Genomic DNA, 20,773 nt, shown 5'->3' with positions numbered 1-20,773 from the left:
ACCCAAGAATGAAATCCAGTAGTCTAGTCTTTTATGATTGCGGCGGGGGAAGTGGGACCCGAGGCCAATGGGCAACCCGCCCACTGTTTGGTGCGGCTGACTTCGCCGAACGATCATTTGCGTTGTTAATATTAAGTGCAGCGGTTCTAGGGGGCGGGGCTAACCTGCTGGCAGACTCAACCAGCAACGGTTTCCGAAGCTTCCTCCGCACCCCATCACTATCTCAGCCCACTTTTTCTATGTCCTCCGACTGAACATCCAAAATCGGGGTTGGGTAGGGGGAAGCAACTTGCGTTTGAGAGCAACACCTATACCCTCTACGTGATCTGCACCTTTAAACTCACTCGATCACAATCCGGACCCCGGAGGCACCACCCACATCCGTTTAACATCACTTCCTTCAGAGTTAAGGGGGGAAAAAAAATCCTGGGAACTCGAGGGGTTGAGTTGAGCCGCGTTTGGGGAAGGGCGCGGACCTTCTGCTGTAGGACTCCGGCTCTGCGTCCGCTCTGCCCGGTGGCCCCGCACACTTACCACCATGGAGCTGCGGCCTCGTCTCGGGGCCACCTGTTTGCTGGGCTTCAGTTTCCTGCTCCTGGTCACCTTTTCTGATGGACGTACTGGGCTTGGAAAGGGTCAGACCGCATTCTTATCTTAATCTTTACTTATCCTGGGTCCCAGCCCAGTATAACCCTCTTCTCCTCTTAACACGACCCCCCTCCCATTCTATCTCTTTAGTCACGCCGGATTCTTTTTTATCCTAGCCAACCGCTCTTGGAGTTTGAAGATTTCTTGGGGTAGGGAGGAGCGGGTCTAGGGCATGATGTGATGGGACGTTGTTCTTGGGATGGGGTAAGGAATGGCCCTTAAATTAGAAGAAGCATGTTTAAGAGCCCAGCACAGTGCTTAGCATTTGGTAGGTCCTCAGGAACAGCCACCTTTACTGCTAGGAGAAATAGGGCCTTTTTTGGACATGCATGTGCAGAGAGCCTTGCCCTTGGTCTGAAGATTCCCCAACTTACCTCTTCCTTCAGAGGAAGGTTACTGCCTCCTTGCCCTCGGGGGAACCATACCTGCATTCCAGGAAGTGGTGACTGGTGCAAAAGGAAGGGCTAAAAGAGGGTAGAAGGTCTGAAGGTAGAGGGGCCACCAACAGTTGTCCCTCCTGTGGTTCCGTTAGTGTGTCTGAAGAAACTGAATTGTTTGTGAGTGCTGAGGAGTTATTCAGTGGTTATGAATAGAGAATAGAAGATGTGACCTCCCTACTCCATCCCATTTCTTACATCTTCATTCGAACTCAGGGTTTATGCTTTTCTAAGCGGGTGAGTGGTAGCGTTGATTCCCCTCCCCTTCCTTTTTTTTTTTTTTTTTGTACTGATCTTACTGTATGGAAAGACTCTCCTGCAGTTCTGCTGTTTGAAATTCGATTTCTCTTATCCTCCCTATTTGTTCATTTATCGGTGTGTGATGAGATTTTGTGGACATTCAGTGTGCCTGAATACAGTCCCTCCTTAATTCAGTAAATAATTTTTGATCACCTACCATATTCCAGGCACTGTCTTGGACACTCCTGTCAATAAGACAGTTTCAGCTTGGGATAAGTACTGGAAATAAAATGAAATTGGGATGGAGAGGCTGAAAAGGATGAGGGAACTAATATTACCTGAACTAGGAAGGTCAGGGAATGCTTCTCTGAGCTGATATGTGGGTTTCCATCTCAGTGATGAAACTACATGGTGAATTCTACTGGGCAAGAATGTTTTAAATACTGACAACCCCATTTTGAAACAGATTACTGTATATTTGGTGTAAAATTGTAAGTACCAAGGGAGACAGAAGGGTAGTGTTAGGAGTGTGGGTTTTGACCTGAGTTTTAATTTATTCTGCCACTAACAAGCTGAGAGGCCTAGGGCAAGTTGCTTAACTTCTCAAAGCTTAGTTTCGCATCTGCAAAAGTGGGCATAATAATAACTACCTGAGACATCAACAGATAATTTACTCTGTTCTAGTTACTGTGTTAGTTGTAGGCAGTCCCTTGGAGTCATGTATTCAGTATTTTTATTCCTTGTTAGACATGAAGCTCTTGTGGTTATTCTAGTTATCGTTGCTGTATAACAAACCACTCAAAAATGTAGGGGGGTGTAAAGAAATCATTTTATTATGTTCACAATTCTGTGGGTCAGGAATTCAAAGAAGGCACAGTGGGGAAGGTGTGTTTCTCTGTTCTGTGATGTCAGCTTCTTCATGGGCTAGTGTGGGCCTCCTCACAGTAAGACAGCTGGATTTTAAGAGTGAGTGCCTCAAAAGAACAAGGTGGAAATGCATTGCATTTTTATTGTCTAGCTTTACAAGTCACATAGCATAGCTCCCACTATACTCTGTCTGGGCCGGTTCAGGGGGGAGGGACATTAACCTCCCCCACTCTTGCTGCATAGGGGAATGTTGAGTTCACCTTGTAAGAAAAGCCTGTGGAATGGGAAGTAGTGTGAAGACTAATCAAGACAAGTAAGCAGGCAATTACATGACATTGTCTAAGTAGCTCTGGCTCTTTCCTGAAGATGGCCTGGTGGTTTGCAGACAGGAGGAACTTCATGACTCTACTGTTTTCATTAAGAAGAGGAAGTACAATGGTATGGCGTGAGCACTGAATAAGGATCAGGAGGCTTGGGGTTTTGTGTGTTTGGTTTTTTTTTATACGCTTCTACTGATTTTTAACGGTAGAGGGAGAGAGAGAAACATCGATGAGAGAGAAACATCAACTGGCTGCCCCCTGCGTACTCCCTCCTGGGGATTGAGCCCATAACCCGGGCATGTGCCTTGACCAGAAATTGAACTGGTGACCTCTTGGTTCTTGGGTTGATGCTCAACCATTGAACCACACCGGCCGGGCAAGGCCTGGTTTTAATCCTGGTCAGACCATATAGCCAGCTGTGGTCTTCCCTGCAGACCATTTATTAAATAAGAGAGTTGAACTAGAAATGATTCCTAAGAGTTCTTCCAGATCTAACAGTCTAGAGTTCTAAAATAATTTTGTTATTCTCCACATGCTAAAAATTTGAACTATATTACCTATGGGGAGAAGTGTAACAACTAACATTTATGTACATTGCTATATTCAGGCACCGTTCTGTGCACTTTTCATATATTGGCTGGTTTAACCCTCATAGTAACCTTCTGAGATCATCCCCGTTTCACAGATAAAGAACCTAAAGTGGGGCACAGGAGTCACACAGAGAGTAAGTGGGCTAGCTGGGCTACACGTCCCAGAGCCAGTGCTCTTAATAAGCACATACACTCCTGCCTCTGAGGGCAGAAACTCCTCTGAAGACTGTAAAGGAGAAATGAGAAACTTGTTGGGGCGGGGGGGGGGGGGGGGGGTGGCGGGAGTTTATGTGCTCTCCTCCTGAAACAGAAAAATGATTGTCACATCTTTGGAATAAAAATTAGGGACTGACACATGGGGAGTGTTTACATTCCACATTGTTCCCCCTCACATTCACAACAATCCTATGGAATAGATATTTTTCTTAGGCATATTTTGCATTTATGCAAACAGCAAGTGACTGAACTAGGATTCCAATCTAGCTCTGTTTGACCACAGACAGACCTTTTTTGGGGGCCACTGTGTTATTTTACCTCTCAGGTACAATGTTCCCTATTTTAGAGATGTGGCTGCCAGCTCTGACACTTGACCTTTTGTCAGCTGGGAGGGGGTGAATAATACTTTTCTTTAGTTTACACTCATGAAAACAATTTTAGGATGAAGAGCTTGGGAAGTCTGATGTAAATATTGTGTCTAGGAATGGTCACTTTCCTTTTTTTTTTCTTCCTTTTTTTTTATATTAATGTTTTTAGGAAAGGATTTGCTGACGTGGAAGCCTTCAGCTCACTTTGCGGAAACTGGCATAAATTAAGTGGCTGTGCAGGTGACACTTTAGGAAACTGGACTCTCTTCAAATGTTCCACGTTGGCATGGGTGTGTGTGTGGGTGGTGTCGGGGAGTAGGTGATTTCAGTAACAAGGTAAATACTGTACCCTTTCAAGTCATTTTTGAAGGGAAACAAAAAAGTTAGGTTTCTAGATCTGAAGGCAGTGTTTACATTCTGCTTTGGTGAAGCTACACTCCTTCATTCATTTAACTTTTGCTAAAGAGGCGGTAAAGTCTTGTGAGTGGTTAAACTATAGACTCTGGAACTCAACCACCTAGGTAGCTTCTAATCTCAGCTCTGCCATGTACTGGAAGTGTAACCTTTAGCAAGCTATTTAACTTCAGGTTCCATATTTGTAAAATGGGAATATTAGAGTTTCTACCTCATAAGTTTATTGTGAGGATTAAATGTCAGTACATGTAAAAGCACGCAAAACTGTGCCTGGCATGTAACGAATGCCATATGAATGTTAGTCATTGATACTGTTATCGTATCATTATGTTATTGTAATTATCACCTAAGTAAGAAATCAAAAAGTAATGATGATGATTATTCCTATTATTAAAAAAATCCAGTTACTTTTTACTATGAATTTTTGAAGAAATTTTGTACATGTAGTGAACTATTTCAAATTACACCTCTAGATTTACTCTTAGGGATAATGCAATAAGGTGGCTAAGGAACTGTTGGGGTACCAGAGAAGAATGTTAATTAGGAATCAAGAGACCTAAATTCTGGTTGTGGCTTCCTCTGTGGTTTTGGGTAGGCTCTGCCCTTTTCTAGGCCCTTGTAGTATGCAAGGATTGGACTAATCTCTTTTAAGTTTGTGCTGTCCAATACAGTAGCACTAGCCATGTGTCACTCTTAAATTTTAAATTAATTATAATTCAATACAATTAAAAATTTAGCTTCTCAGTTGCGTTAGCTACCTTTCAAGTACTCACCAGCCACCTGTAGCTTGTGGTTACTACATTGAACAGTGCAGATATAGAACATTCCCATCAGTGCAGAAAATTCCATTGAACCGTGCTGCCCGAGGGACTTTCTTAGTAATAACTCCTGTGACTGTAAGTTTTGTTAGCTAGCTCCTGAGTAGCCCAAGTTTATGGAGAAATTTTATTTTACCTGATATTAATCTAGCTTCCCTGACTTTCTTTTAGCTATCATTTGCCATATATATATATAATTTTATTTTTTACTTTTATAAGTCCTTTTTTAGGTGCTCTTTTTTTTTTTTTTTTTTAAATATATTTTATTGATTTTTTACAGAGAGGAAGGGAGAGAGACAGAGAGTTAGAAACATCGATGAGAGAGAAACATCGATCAGCTGCCTCCTGCACATCTCCCACTGGGGATTGCCCGCAACCCAGGTACATGCCCTTGACCGGAATCGAACCTGGGACCCTTCAGTCCACAGGCCGACGCTCTATCCACTGAGCCAAACCGGTTTCGGCTTTTTAGGTGCTCTTATAAACATCATAGTTTCATGTTCTTTAAAACACACACACACACACACACACACACAAAAATCTGACCATTACTGTCTTTTAACTCCAACTGGCAAATTTAGTCCACTTATGTTTGTGGTGATTATGATGTTTGTGGTGATTAGAGATGGTCATATTTCTCTCATCCAGTTTCCATTGCTTCTGTTTTTTCTATGCTTTTTTTTTTCTCCATTGGTGCCCTTTCTTTAGAGGTTGAGTATTTGCTTGTTCTTATTTTATCTCCTTTATTAGTCTGGAAGTTGGCGCTCTAGTTCTTTTAGTGGTTACACTTGAAATTTTACTTGCATACTTAACAAAATCTAACATTAATATCTTGATGTTATTAAGAGCACTTTAACTTAAGTCATTTCCTCTTTATAGTAGTTGTTGTCTTGCACTTTAGTTGTCTTTTTTTAAAAACTCTACAAGTTGAGCATTACAAACTTTTCTACACTTAATACTTAGAAGTATCTATGTGTTTACCAATTTATTTGCTCGCTGTTCCTTGTATCTAAGCTTTCTTCTGGAATCCCTTCCTTCCTGAAACATGCCCTTTACTTATCCTTTTTCTCTGGTTCTTTTCTCCTAGGGGACTATTTCATATTTCCTCATCTCTTCAAACCGCCAGGCTTCTTCCACAATCCTTGCTCTCAGCTGGTGACCATGCTTCCTATATAATAGAAGGAATTAAAAGAGACCTTTCAAAAACCATCACCACTACATTTACCTACCTCCTAGCACCAGTGTTCATATATTCTTCCTTTCCTATCTTTGTTGGATAAACTGTGCTCCTAGCAAAGGCTAATCCCTCTACTTGAGTAATAAATTCCATGTCCTTTTACCTACTCACAATATTTAAAAAAAATTTTTTTTTATTGATTTCAGAGAGGAAGGGAGAGGGAGAGAGATAGAGACATCAATGATGAGAGAGATTTATTGATTGGCTGCATGCTCCACGCTGGGGATCGAGCCAGCAACCCAGGCATGTGCCCTTGACTGGAATCAAACCCAGGACCCTTCAGTCACAGGCCAACGCTCTATCCATCGAGCCAAATCGCTAGGGCTCACGATGTTTTTTTACCCTCTCTTCTCATCTTGTATCATCAGCTTTTCTTCCATTATTATATAATTTCTATCAGCTTTCAACATCCTATACTTCCCTTTCCATTGAGTTAAAACCCTTCCTCAACTCATAGCTCCCTTTAGCAATGCCCTTTTCACCCTTCAGCAAAATTATTTGAAAGTGCTGTGTGTCCTAGTTCTAGAAATCTTCCTTTGGGCTATCTTGATTTGCTCTAATTATGCTGTCATCTTCACTCCTCTGTTGAAGCTGGTCTTGCCAAAGTCAGCACTGTTCCTCAGTTGCTAAATCCAGTGGTCATTTCTGATTTAACAGGAATAGTGGAGTCAGTTGATCACCTTTCCTTCGTGAAGCATCTTGGAAACACTTAGATTGTAGGACTCCACGAACTGCTGGTTTTCTGCCGATCTCACTGGCAGTTCCTTCTTGTGGCCTTGGCTAGTTATTCTTTATCTCCCTGGGAGGACTCCAGGGCTCTTGGACTTCCTCTCCATCTATACTCACTCCTGTTGGATCTTATTCAGTCTCAGGCTTTAAACTACATTCATATGCTCATAACTCCTTTGCATTTCAGGTTCAGATATTCAGTTGTTCATTCAGCATCTCCAATTGGATGTCTAGTAAGCATCTCAAAATGAACATATACAAATCCAAACACTTTTTCTGAATCCTTACCCCAGGGTATTTTTTTCCATTGGTTTTTAGAGAGAGTGAAAGGGAGGGAGGAGGAGGGGATAGACAGAGTTGTCTAGTTGGGCATCCTGCCAAAGCAGGATTAAGTTGCCTGAGTTTAGGTGTTGACAAGTAGAATGATGGTGATCACATTAAGTACCTTCCAATTCTCCTGAACATCCTCCCAGTTGTACTCTTATGTAATTGTTCACTATTCAGGATTAGACTTTGGGCCCTCGGCAAGCGACACATTTCCTCTGGGTCAACAGCCCATGCTGTTGGGAATGAAAAGGGTGATGGTTAGTTTGGATTTTGCCCCCATGTGCTAATCTGAATGAGCTATTTATTCCTCTGTGTTAACAGTGATGGAAATTTGAATTTATTTCTAGGAAAGAAAGGCGTGAGAGATAGTATAGTAATTGAAAAGTCATAAAATTGAAGTTTAAATCCCAACTTGACCATTTACCAGCTCTGTGACCTGGTACAAGTTATGTAACTTCTCTGAGCCTCAGAAGTCTCAACTGTAAAGATAACAAACACTGCCATTTACTGATCACTTATACCTATATTAATGATGAGAAAACAAGTATAGAGAGGTTAAGTAAGAGAGGATTATTATAAATTATTGCCAAATTTAAATGAGGTAACACATGTGATGTGCCAAGAATATAGAAGGTGGTCCAGAAATAGCAGCTAGCATTATTATGATCACTAACATTTTCCAGATATAAAATTGAGTAATTTATGTTATGGCTGAAATAAGATTCATTTACTCAATAAAATACTTTATGGAGCACTTTCCTTGGCCATGTATAGAGCTAAGAGCTAGGCAAACAGGAGGGAATAAGACAGTTATGTTCCCAACTCTTAGGGAATTCGCTTTGGGGTAAAGGGAACCATGTCCAACATTTACAATTCAGCCTGGTAAGTGCTGTCATGGGAATCAGGGAAGATTCACTAGAAGAAATGCCCTCTAGGTTTATACCTGAAGAATGAAGGGGAGGTGAAGGTGGAAGGAAAGGCAGGAGGAGCAGTGATTATGAAAGCTGGAGGGGAGAAAGTGCATGCTGCATTTAAGGAATTGAAAGAAGCTTTGTGTGTAAGATTTTAGGAAAAGTGTGGAAAGTGAGCCTGGAGAGGTGGGCAAGTGCCATGTTCTGAAAGGCTTTGTAAGTCCTGCTGCAAGAGTTTGGCCTTCCTTTTGGGGGCTTGGAAAGCCTCTGAAAAGTTTTTACCCATCAGAGATGTGATTTTAAAATATCACTCTGGCTGAAGTGTGGGGAATTAAGACAAGAAAAGCTTTAAAAATATTATCTCATTTAATCCTTACACCCACACTGGGAGGTGGGTATATTATCTTGATTTTACAGATGAAGAAATTGGGACTTGGAGAGCTTACTTTATACACAAAGTTCATGCATTTAATAGGCATTGGAGTCGTCATCCATCTCTTTCAGACTCAAAAGCAATATTGCTGAATTGTCTTCAACTAGTAATGATTTGTTATGACCTGCTTTATGTTTACTCTGTGGAAAATTCCCATTCACTCTTATTGTATTATTTGCATACTCTGTGTTAGATTACAAAGCATTTTACAGACATTATTTATTTTCCTTAAAAACTATCAGTAGGCAATGTTATCTCCATTTTACAGGTCTGAAAAGTGAAGCTTGAGGTATGGGACAGTCCATGGTCCAAAAAACCCAGAAAGTGGTGGAGCAGGGACTTGAACACCATGCTCTTGATAGAGGAAAGCCTTTTTTATGGGTGAACATGCCACACTTCTTTCTTGGGTCTTTGCTCTTTATTCATGTGTGAATGTTTATTACTCTTTTCTTCTAGGTTTTGGAGATCACATTCATTGGAGGACACTAGAAGACGGGAAGAGAGAAGCAGCTGCCAGGTATAAGATATGGTTTTAGATTATTTAGGGTGGTAAAACACTTTTCGGACATTTTAGTATGTGAAGGTCATGCCAAAGCAGAGCAAAAATGAATACTTGCATGATAACAACAACACTAATACTATCTAACATCTAGTTAGTGCTTACTATGCACCAGACATTGAATTATGTGAATTAGCTTATTTAATTCTCAATAACTCTTTTGAGGTGGGTTGTTACCTTCATTTTGAAGATAAGAAAACTAAGGCATAGAGCAATTATGTAACTTGCCAAAAATCACACAGCTAGTAAGTGGTGAAGCCAAGATTCAGATGCAGGCATTCTGGCTTCAGAGCCTGCACTCAACCAGTAAACCATACTGGCTACTAGTCTCAAGTTGAGTAGTCTTAAAATTCCAAGTCTATGCACAGATAACTGATACAAAGGGAGAGAAAAAGGCAGAGCAGGGAAGGGAAGTGCTTTGTATGCATTAATTCATTTAATCCTCACAACCTCTAAGGTTGGTTCCGCCTGTGAAGTAAGAACTATTGCCGAAACCGGTTTGGCTCAGTGGATAGAGCGTTGGCCTGCGGACTGAAAGGTCCCAGGTTCGATTCCGGTCGAGGGCATGTACCTGGGTTGCGGGCACATCCCCGGTGGGGGATGTGCAGGAGGCGGCTGGTCGATGTTTCTCTCTCATCGATGTTTCTGACTCTCTATCTCTCTCCCTTCCTCTCTGTAAAAAATCAATAAAATATATATATAAAAAAGAACTATTATGCAGGAGAGGAAATTGAGATACAGAATGGTTAAATAACTTGACAATAGTTTACACGGCTAGTAAGTGGCAGAGCCAAGACTTAAATGTTTTGGAGAAATACAAAGACCCAATATACTTATGTGCACCTACCTTACACACATATACTTGCACAGAAACACAAACTATAGTGTTTGCTTTTGCTAGAACAGATTCTACAGCTTCATGGTTCTGAGTCTCATACCTTCTGAATTAGAGTAGGATTACCAGATTTAGTAAATAAAAATAAAGGATGCTCAGTTAAATTTTAATTTTGGGTAAACAATAATTTTAAATATGCCTCATGTAATGTTTGAGACATACCTATATTAAAAAATTTTTTTTTTGCTTGGCCAATGTGTCTCAGTGGTTGAGCGTCGACTCATGAACCAGGAAATCATGCTTTGGTTCAGTTCCTGGTCAGGGCACATGCCTGGGTTGCAGGCTCAATCCCTAGTGGGGGATCTCTCTCATCGATGTTTCTATCTCTCTCCCTTCCTCTATCTAAAATCAGTAAAAAAAAAAAAATATTTTTAAAAAAACCCAAAAAATTTTTTGTTGTTTATATGAAATTCAAATTTAACTAAGCATTATGTATTTTATCTGGCAACCTTACTTAGGAGAAAAATTCCTATTAGTCTTTGAAGTTCTAAATCAAATGGCTGTTTTTAGATAAAGTCTTCAGTGATTTTTCTGGGCAGTTTGTGTTTTTTTTCCCTGTACTGTTACAACCCAACCTATATCCACCCTCCATTATCTATAATAATAAAAGCATAATATGCTAGTTAGACCAGATGTCCTTCTGGACATCCTTCCGGACGACCTTCTGGATGAAGCTGGGGCTGTGAGGGAAGCCTGGGGCCTGGGTGCCTGCTGGCAGCCGAGGGAAGCCCAGTCCTGGGTGCCAGAGGGAAACCTGGGGCCTGGGTGCCTGCCGGCAGCCGGAGGGAAGCCAGCGCAGGCAGCCGGGGGAAGGAAGGCCTACTCTTGCACAAATTTCATGCATCGGGCCTCTAGGAGTATATATTATTCTGCTTGTAGGTGCCTAACTCTTCCCATTCAGACCCTTGATCTCCTATAGGGGAACTGTTTTATGTTCATCTCTGAATCCCCAAACACGGAGATGTTGAGTGACTGAAATGGCTATTGAATAAACAGTTATTGAGAGTCACTGGTTGTAAGGAATGAAGGGGAACTAGCATTTGTGAATTGTCTTCTATATACTAAATATAGGTCTGATTGTTTTTGCAATATTTAATGTTCACAAAGGCCCCATTAGAAATGAATGGGTAAAGTCCTTGGCCACAGAGAGATAACATTCCCATGAGGCCTGTAACATTTGACATAAATAAATGATGCCATTCTAGTCTCTTATCTCCTTTCCGAGAGAAGAGGACCTGGGTCTAGTTGGCTGGGACTCTCGTTTCCATAGCAACAAGAGGTCCTATAAGAGCCAAGGCCTGCCGGAAGTTCAGTTTGCACTTCCGGTTTGCGTCTTAGACGCCGGCAGCCCGGAAGTTGACGTGCGGGTTGCACATGGCCGCGCCCTGGGAGGATGCCGCTGGTAGTGTTTTGCGGGCTGCCGTACTGCGGCAAGAGCCGACGCGCAGAGGAGCTCCGCGGGGCGCTGGCGGCCGAGGGCCACGCGGTGTACGTGGTGGACGACGCGGCGGTGCTGGGGGCGGAGGACCCGACAGTGTACGGCGATTCGGCCCGCGAGAAGGCGCTGCGGGGGGCCCTGCGCGCTGCCGTGGAGCGGCGCCTGAGTCGTCACGAGGTGGTCATCCTTGACTCCATTAACTACATTAAGGGCTTCCGCTACGAGCTCTACTGCCTGGCGCGGGCGGCGCGCACCCCGCTCTGCCTGGTGTACTGCGTGCGGCCTGGCAGTCCGAGCGGCGGACCGCGGGTGGCGGCTGCGGACGAGAAGCAGAGCCGGAACGTCAGTGTGAGTTGGCGGCCGCGCGCCCAAGAGGGAGGGGGACCTCCGGCAGCGGGCGCCCGCGTCCTTAGGGAAGCGCAAGCAGTGGACTCGGTAGTAAATGGGGGAACCCAGGCACACCTACTTACGGAACTGGAGCCGAAGGAAACCGGGACGCCAGATCTCCCAGCTTCCGTGATCCCTGATTTCGAGAAAGCGGCAAACCATGTGTCCAGGGCCTTGTACCCTCCCGAACTTCTAGAGGCCCTAATGCTGCGCTTCGAGGCTCCCGACTCGCGGAACCGCTGGGACAGACCCCTGTTCACCTTGGTGGGCTTAGAGGAGCCGTTGCCCCTCGCAGAGATCCGGGCTGCCCTTTTTGAGAACCGTGCTCCTCCACCCCATCAGTCTACCCAGTCCCAGCCCCTTGCCTCGGGCAGCTTTCTGCACCAGCTGGATCAGGTCACCAGCCAGGTGTTGGCGGGACTGATGGAAGCGCAGAAGAGCGCAGTCCCCGGAGACTTGCTTAGGCTTCCTGGGACCACGGAACACCTTCAGTTTACCCGGCCTTTGTCCATGGCCGAACTGAGCCGCCTCCGACGCCAGTTTATTTCCTACACCAAAACGCATCCCAATAATGAGAACCTGCCTCAGTTGGCCAGCATGTTTCTGCAGTATCTGAACCAGAGCCTGCTCTAACCAGAGGTGTTTGGGGACTGGCCGTGGCTCCTTGTGTAACCTCTACTGCCCTGTATTTCTCTGAGAAGAATAATCTGAAGGTCTGCAGAGCATACTGATGTGCGGTACTAGAGCTGTTATGACTGACTCACACTTTGCAGAATGCCCCTGTGCCAGGCCTTGAGTTTAGACTCAGAGCATACTCTGAGACTAGAAAAACTGGGGAACTAGCTTGAAGGATCTTGGCAAATTTCCTCAGAGGACAGAGCTCAGATGGACAGGGCCCGCTTAGATTGGGATCTACTTGGGATATCACACTGCATTGACTTCCCCCAGCTGAACTGTGGGAAAGCAGCCTGGATGGATGAATTGTTTTAAAAACACTTGTGAACAGAAACTTAAGATGGCACAGTTCTGCATCTGCACTGGCCCTTCTTTCATACCACAAATAGTTTTTTTAGTACTGTACCTAAGATGTTTGCTAGTCTATCCCGGGTCTGGGGGTCACAGATAAATCCACTGGTTTCTGTCCTTGGGAAGCTAGATCATTTCATTTAATAAAACCTTTTAGAAAGAGTCGGCTGGAATCGCTTTCACTTAATGTAACTTAATGTTCTTCATATAATTAATATAACATTTTAGATCTACATACAGGGGTGGGCAAAAGTAGGTCTACAGTTGTGAGTACATGAAAGTTTATTCTTGTATTATTTTCCATACAAACAACTGTAAACCTACTTTTGCCAACTCATATTTCTGCTGTGCCTTTGAAATAGTACGTCAATAGTGCGTATTGAGATATTTTGTTTTAATCTAGAGGGATTGTCACTTCTGTAATTTGTGCTTCACTCTGTGTTCTGAGGCAAATGTCGCTTTAAGTTTGTCTTTCATTCTTCCGTTGGTTATTTATTAAACAAACGATAGGTACCTGTCTTACCAGTGCTTGTGATTTTTTAAAGAATTGGGTAATATTTGCCCTTGAGAGGTTAATAGTTTGTTGGGAAATACAGACAAGTAAACAGATGATTACAGGACATAAGGGCCTGGTGGCTAGAGGGTGGACACAGAATGCTTTAGGAGTCCAGAGGAGGAAAGGATTAACTAGGTGTTGAGAGAAGATGGTTTTGCAAAGGCTTCAGAGGGATTAATATGTGAACTGTCACTTTAGAACAAGGGTCAGCAAAGGGCCAAATAGTAAATATTTTAGGCTTTGTGGATCACAGCCTCCCTGTTGCAGCTTATCAGCTTTGCCACTGTGACACAAAAGCAGCGATAGTGTAAAAATGAGCTCTGATCGGTGTGGCTCAGTTGGCACATGCCTAGGTTGTAGGTTCAATGCCAGTTGGGGCATGTATGAGAGGTAGCCAATCAATGTTCTCTTTCTCCCTCTCTAAAAAATGAAAATTAAAAAAAAATCAATAAGTCCTTGGGTGAGAATTAAAAGAAAGAAAAAGTATCAATGTGTTTTAATAAAACCATGTACACTGAAATGTGAATTATGTTTAACATATCACAAGGTACTATTCTTTAGACTTGTTTCAACCATTTAAAAATGTAAAAATCATTTGTATCTCAGAGCTCTGCAGAAGTAGGCAGTGGGCTTGATTAGGTCTGCTGATTGTAATTTGCTGACCTCTGTTCCAGAACGCTGAACAGCAGTTTGCTTTGGAGAAAAGAGAGAGCAATACAGATTTTTCTGTAAGTGCAGGGATATGTTAAAAAAATATTTTTAAAAATAGGTTGCCATGGTTGGTAATGTATTTCTTGCTTATCAAGCAATCCCTATACCACCTTTTGTTTCTGATATATGAGCGAGGATTCCTGCTACAAATGGAGGTTTGGACTAAGAAATTTTTAAGTCCTTTTCCAATGAATTCTGGATTGCCATTTTAAATTGTAGTAAACTATACTGGTTAGAAAGAACGTTAGTTTTGGAGTCAGATTTATCAATTAGTAAATTGCAGAATCTAGATTTTATGTGGCCAAATATTTAATCTCTTTGGAGTCTCAGTTTTCTCGTTATTATAATGAAACTATTAATAATATCTCTAAGGATTATTGTAAGGATTTAAGTGAGATAATGCATATAAAGCACATAGCACCATGTTTCATAATAAAAGTTTATTACATTTTGCCTATTGTTATAGTTACCTGGGTCCCACTTGTCACCTAAGCTTGCCCTACTCATTTGCTTTATAGCTTTTTACAAGTATTTAGAGGCAGAAATCTATCCTAAGTTTTTAGTAGGCCTCTGATGAGGAGTTGATAATTCATTTGACACTTACTGAATTAATTGGTTGATGTGTATTTAGAGTAGTGCCCAGTACAAATTAAATGCTACGTGCGTGTTTGCTATCAATATGATTTTATATGCCAGATGTAGGGGATATAGAAACAGCTAAGAGTTCCTTAAGGATCCAAGTCTGGTGGGGGGAGATGGGTAAATATAATAAATCAGTGTAGTAAATACAGTGTTATACAGTGTATGATGATGTATTGATACGGTGGTTGGATGATGACTGCTTACCTAGGACCCTCCCGCAAGTTGTCATTTGAACCTTGAGAACTTGGAGAGCTTCATCTGGCCAAGCCTGGTTCAGGTGGATTATGTCACTCATTATTTAAAAAAAGAAAAAATTTTTTTTCCACCTTGATTGTAAAAATTACATTTAATTGTAGAAAAATAGAAGTATAGTAAAATCCATAATCCCATTATTCAGGAATAACTGCTGTTATGTTTTGTTACATTTCCTTTGGGCTCGCTCTTCTGTACATATTTGTATAATTAAAACCAAACTGCAACTAATAATTTTATATTCTATTTTTTAATTTAAAATTATACCAATGAAAATTTTTATTAACATTTTTAATAGTTATATCACCTTAACAATTTAAATCTGATGTTTTCTACAATCTTTTCTCCCTAGCTTTAAAGTCCAAATTTACAGAATTTACAATAATGTCAGAATTATCAGTAATTTTGTTATAATAATCTGTTATTGAATAGATTGTCTTAAAAATTTCCCAATTGGAATTATACTATATGAATGTGCATTAATCTTTGTCTTCATAAATTGGTCATTTTTATTAGGATAGATATCAAGAAGTGGAATTGCTAGATTATAATTTCTTTGTTTTGTTTTTAAGTGGATTGCCCCTGATGGTGATTATCCATAAATCCTGGTGTGGAGCTTGCAAAGGTAAGTACAAATGATCAAACCTCAGATGCATTCTGAAATACTAGCATTTAAAAATAGGAGTAGTGACTTTCACCCAGTGACTGCTGATTGCTTTAAAGGATACCAAGGAAATATATGACATAGATTCCCTGCTCCCAAGAAATTTGCAAATATATATATTTGCAGGGGGTTGGAGAGTATGAGATTAAGTGCTAAAGTCATATGAACAGTAAATGTTAGCAGAAGCTGAAATGTACAGAGAGACATGAGAAGGTTAGGAAAATCTTCCTGCAGAACTTGAGAACCAAATTAGAACCCAAGGTTATTTTACTTGGTAGCATGTATTTTTTCTGCTATACCACCGTGCCACATCCAAGTCAGACTTTTTTCTTTTGTTTCTCATGCTATACTTACAAAATCCTAGTTGGAAACGTTGTATAAAATTAGTGTAAATAATTAGTGTAACAAATACATTAGTGATATTGTTACTCTTTTGTCTATTCTTTAGTAGGAGTTATTGAAATGTGTAAAAAAGCAAATAGTAATAACTTTTTCATATATATATATATATATATACACAACATTATCTATATTTTATAAATGAGGTAAAAGCTTTAAAGAAATGACATCAATCACTCAAGGTCACATAGTTATGCAAGTAAGTGGCAGAAGCAGAAGCAGAATTCAAGTGTCCTGATTTAAGGGTTAATTATGAATCAGCTCAGCAAATTAGAGTTGGATATAACAATGATGCTTTCTTCTATTTTCCCCCCCCTCCCCCCCCACCCCCAGCTTTAAAGCCCAAATTTGCTGAATCTACAGAAATTTCAGAACTTGCCCATAATTTTATTATGGTAAATCTTGAGGTAAGACTTCCAGAGTTTCTCCTTTCTGTTTTAATCTTAAGTCTTCCCTCTTTTAGAATTGCCATTATTATTATTTTTTTTTAAATATATTTTATTGATTTTTTACAGAGAAGAAGGGAGAGGGATAGAGAGTTAGAAACATCGATGAGACAGAAACATCGATCAGCTGCCTCCTACACACCCCCCAGTGGGGATGTGCCCGCAACCAAGGTACATGCCCTTGACCGGAATCGAACCTGGGACCCTTGAGTCCGCAGGCCGACGCTCTATCCACTGAGCCAAACCGGTTCGGCAGAATTGCCATTATTAATAGTATAAAATCTTATTTAGCAGAGCTAGCTGCTTATATGTATGCATTTTTCTCTTGACCTTTAACACTAAGTCTTGTGCCAGACATGGTAGAAAACTGTCCAGCCTCCACTTGTGGGAGGAAGTGGCCTAGATGGGATTGGATAAGGTGACTGAACTTTAAGGTCCCTTCATTCTTAGCCCATGATTATGACATGTTTTTACATCTTTGTATAGTAGCTGATCCAAAGGGATAGTCACACATGCAGGCTGTGAGTTCCTGCAAAATGTGATTCAGTTGAAAGCCAAGTCTGTCTGGGCTTGAATGTACAGCTTGAATGTACATTCTATAAAATAATGTTTACTTAAACACAGTACTAGAAATTTTCTGAACACAGTAACAGTTAATGTTGTGCCAAGTCAGTGATGTTTTGAGAACCGGTGAAGAACAAAACAAATTGTTTTTGCCCTCATTGAAATTACCTATGGGGACTTGAATACGGGAATACAGACAAATATCAGCTGGTGGTAAGTGCTGTGGCTAAAATTGAAGGGTGGAGGGGATAGTTTGCAAACATGGTTATCAAAGAAGGTGGCATTTGAGCAAAGATTTGAAGCAGAAAAGGAAGTGAGTCATAAGGATAATGAGGGAAATGTATCCATGCATAGGGTAAAACCAAGTACAAAAACCTGTGTTAGGAGCATGCCTGGCTTGTTTAATGACAGCAACTGCAAACAGATTAGTGTGCTTGACATAGCCCAGAAAGGGGTAGGACATGGAGTTAGAGAAGTGCCCAGGTGGCAGATCATGTAGGGCCTCTTATGCCACCGCAATGACTTACTTGGGGGTTTTACCCTGAGTGAGAGGAGAAGCCACTGAAAGGATTTGAGGAGAGAGGGAACATGATCTGACTTAAGGTTTATAATTCATAGGATGAAGAGGAGCCCAAGGATAAAGATTTCAGCCCTGATGGGGGTTATATTCCACGAATTCTTTTCCTGGGTAAGGTGAAAGATCTTAATCTGGGATCCAAGATGTGGAAGGAGAGAGACATGACTCGGCACTGACTCCACCTAGTGAAACTATACTGGGATGGCTAAAAACAAGAAACAAAAAGCAGTTTCAAGAGAGAGTGGGGAGAGTTCTGAGTGCCAGGACTTTAAGTCTGAAGGAGTTTTTCCCATAACTAACTGCTTTTGTGAGCAAGAACAGGGTATTGATCATCCATTTATTCAGTCAACAATCGTTTTATGTATCAGCTTTAAGTCAAGAACTCTGTGAGGCACTACAAGGACACAGATAAGCCACAATTCTTACCCTTGACACCATAGAGCAGCAGGGGTTCCATTGCCAAATGGAACCAGACAAATGTCTTTCCACAAACAATTTTATAAAAAATACTAATGACTGCCTAATCTTTACTCAGCATTCTGTTAGATTCTATTGGGAATACAGATAAAAATATAGGATCCCATCATCATCAAACAGAAAAGGAACATGTCAAGAAGAGGGAATAGCACATGCCAAGAAATGGGGGAGGGGTGTTGTATTCAGGAAACTGCAAAGAGTTCATTGTGATTGCAACATAAAATACAGGGATTAGGGCGGTGAGATAATGGGCTGCAAAGATGGGCAGGTCTCATTTTCCAGAAGGCCTAGTGTATCATATAGTGTTTGAAGTACCTGTCTTGTAATTATTGCAACCCCTGTGCCATTTTGTAGATCCCAGTGGCAAGGTGCGTCCTGAAATTATCAATGAGAATGGGAACCCCAGCTACAAATATTTCTACACCAATGCTGAGCAAGGTATGGTTATGTTGAAAGGAGGAAAGGTTGCCGCTAGATTTAACTAGGACAGCGGTTCTCAACCAGTGGGTTGTGACCCCTTTGGCGGTTGAACAACCCTTTCACAGGGGTCGCCTAAGACCATCCTGCATATCAGATATTTACATTACGATTCATAACTAGCAAAATTACAGTTATGAAGTAGCAACGAAAATAATTTTATGGTTGGGGGGGGTCACAACATGAGGAACTGTTTTAAAGGGCCAGAAGGTTGAGAACCACTGAACTAGGATGAACCATATGTCATGTCCGTGATGGGAAACTCAGTTCAACATGTTAGTTGAGCATCTCTTGCATGACTAGCTTTTGGCTAGGTCCTGTGTAGAATATAGGGGAAAGATAAGACTGAGCTCCTTCCCTAACTACTTACAATCTAGTTGGAAGCTGACTGACCCACATGAAACTGAAGAACTGAGGCTTACAGAGGTAGCCACTTGTAACCTCGACAGGAAATGAAATACATGAAATGTTCATCTAAAAGATAATGGGGATGGTAGGAGGGTGTTTTCTATTCCTAGTGTCAAGTAAACATGTGCAGTCTGACGGGTTCAACTCTAATCCTGGAGGATAAGCCGAAGTAACTACTACCATTTTTGTGGCACTTCAGCTTTATAAAGCACTTTTATTATCCATGCTCATTTAATTTTTGCAATAATCCTGTGCAAAGTAAGTAGCATTACCTCATTTTATAGATGACGAGACAAATTCAAAGAGGTAAAATGACTAAGGCTAAAATCCAGAACTATGTCTTGTGTCCAGATCACATGCTACTGTCATATTTCTCCTAAAATATAAAAAATCTATATTGGTTGTCAGCTCGTAGATATTAAAGATCTACTTCGTATTCTCACCCCTCCCCCCAACCTTTATTTCACAGTTATTCAGGGGATGAAGGAAGCTCAGGAAAGGCTGACGGGTGATGCCTACAGAGTGAAACATCTTGAAGATGAGTTGTAACATGAATGTGTTCCGGAAGGAGAGCAGCCGGGAGGGAATATTGAGGAATCACTCAGAACAACTAAACCAATCAGGAAACCTTGCTCCTGCCTGTGTGGGAAGGAGCTCTCTCACTGTGGAAGAGTTCTGCTAATAGAAGCTGGTCTCCCATGTTTGTGGATCCAGCAGCATGTGGCCGACTTCCTTCTCCTGCCCCTCTGACCTATTTGTCATTGAATGTAAAGGATAATAATATCTTTTGACATAAAACTTGAGCCATTTGGAGGTTTACTCCTTGCACTTAAGTGTTTGAATCTTTTTCCATTTCCTGCCATTCTACTGACCTTGCTGGTAAAGGGAGACCAGGAGCATCTTTTCTACAATGTTAAAATTGCAGAAATTGCTCATTGTTTCAAACAATAAACCCTAAATGTAAATCAGTAATTCTGACCCCACCAAGGAGACCAGCCTGATTCTTCTCTTTTCCCCCTCCTGGGAATAATCTTGGCCTTCCTCCTGAATCCCTACGACTTCCGTCCTCTTCTCCTGCTTGGGTTTCCCTGTTTGCACGCATGCGTGTGCGGGAATGGCTGTGTGCTTAGACTCAGCCCCTGCGGGAAGCATGCTTTCCCTGTTACTGTTGGAGAAACTCAAACCTTCAAGCCCTAGGCAGAGCCATTTTTGTCAAGTTGTCAACTGTATTTTTGTACTGGGGTTAAAAAAATTATAATTGTACTATTAAACTTTAATAAAACTTTAAGAAGTATGTTGTGATGGCCTTTTTGTTATTGGAAAATGGCGGGAGGGATGGAGATCAGAGAGTAAACTAATTTTGTGGGCCTAATTTTGGACCCTCCTTCTTTCATACCTTCTACATTCAAATGGCCATCAGAGCTCATCAATTCTACTTTTTTAAACAGCTGAATTCACTCCATCCTCATTATTGCTGTTTTGGTGCACGGCAGACTTTTTCTGTTTCCTAGACTATTTTTTGTGACAGCTTCTTAAATTTGTCTACTACCAATATGCTCTCCTACAATCCATCTTCCCTGCTTTCCAAAATGCAAATATGACTGTGTCACTCCCCTGCTTGAAGCCTTTCCCTTCACCTTCAAGACAATAATATTAATATTAGGAAACACTTTGGCCTCATTATGTGCCAGGCACTCTTCTGAGTGCTCTGTGTTATTCCATTTCATTTGCCTTTATTCC

At 41.5% G+C, this 20,773-nt stretch overlaps 2 protein-coding genes across 2 annotated transcripts; both read left to right on the top strand.

Moving 5' to 3' along the window:
- Positions 1 to 393: 393 nt before the first annotated feature.
- On the top strand, positions 394 to 20,327 carry TXNDC12 (thioredoxin domain containing 12). The gene is made up of 7 exons (XM_036347723.1): positions 394 to 635; positions 9,012 to 9,072; positions 15,594 to 15,646; positions 16,418 to 16,491; positions 17,713 to 17,782; positions 18,503 to 18,586; positions 19,503 to 20,327. Exons 1-7 carry the CDS (start codon positions 539 to 541, stop codon positions 19,580 to 19,582), a joined length of 519 nt encoding a protein of 172 aa, XP_036203616.1. The 5' UTR covers positions 394 to 538; the 3' UTR covers positions 19,583 to 20,327.
- Positions 11,334 to 13,379, top strand: KTI12 (KTI12 chromatin associated homolog). The gene has a single exon (XM_036347722.1). The coding sequence runs from the start codon at positions 11,403 to 11,405 to the stop codon at positions 12,465 to 12,467; it is 1,065 nt and encodes a 354-aa protein (XP_036203615.1). The 5' UTR covers positions 11,334 to 11,402; the 3' UTR covers positions 12,468 to 13,379.
- Positions 20,328 to 20,773: the final 446 nt, after the last annotated feature.

The sequence above is a fragment of the Myotis myotis genome, unplaced genomic scaffold, assembly GCF_014108235.1.
Source record: "Myotis myotis isolate mMyoMyo1 unplaced genomic scaffold, mMyoMyo1.p scaffold_m19_p_2, whole genome shotgun sequence".
Classification (NCBI taxonomy): Eukaryota; Metazoa; Chordata; class Mammalia; order Chiroptera; family Vespertilionidae; genus Myotis; species Myotis myotis.
Note: the sequence above shows the minus strand (reverse complement) of the source record. Positions and strands in the feature narration are given on the sequence as shown.

What these genes read in the sequence shown, in the direction of transcription:
- KTI12 (XM_036347722.1), top strand. Translation starts at nt 11,403, where the DNA reads ATGCCGCTGGTAGTGTTTTGCGGGCTGCCGTACTGCGGCAAGAGCCGA.
- TXNDC12 (XM_036347723.1), top strand. Translation starts at nt 539, where the DNA reads ATGGAGCTGCGGCCTCGTCTCGGGGCCACCTGTTTGCTGGGCTTCAGT. An exon ending in ACGTACTGGGCTTGGAAAGG is followed by an intron (nt 636 to 9,011) that starts GTCAGACCGCAT and finishes CTTTTCTTCTAG; the next exon opens with GTTTTGGAGATCACATTCAT. An exon ending in CTACACCAATGCTGAGCAAG is followed by an intron (nt 18,587 to 19,502) that starts GTATGGTTATGT and finishes TTTATTTCACAG; the next exon opens with TTATTCAGGGGATGAAGGAA.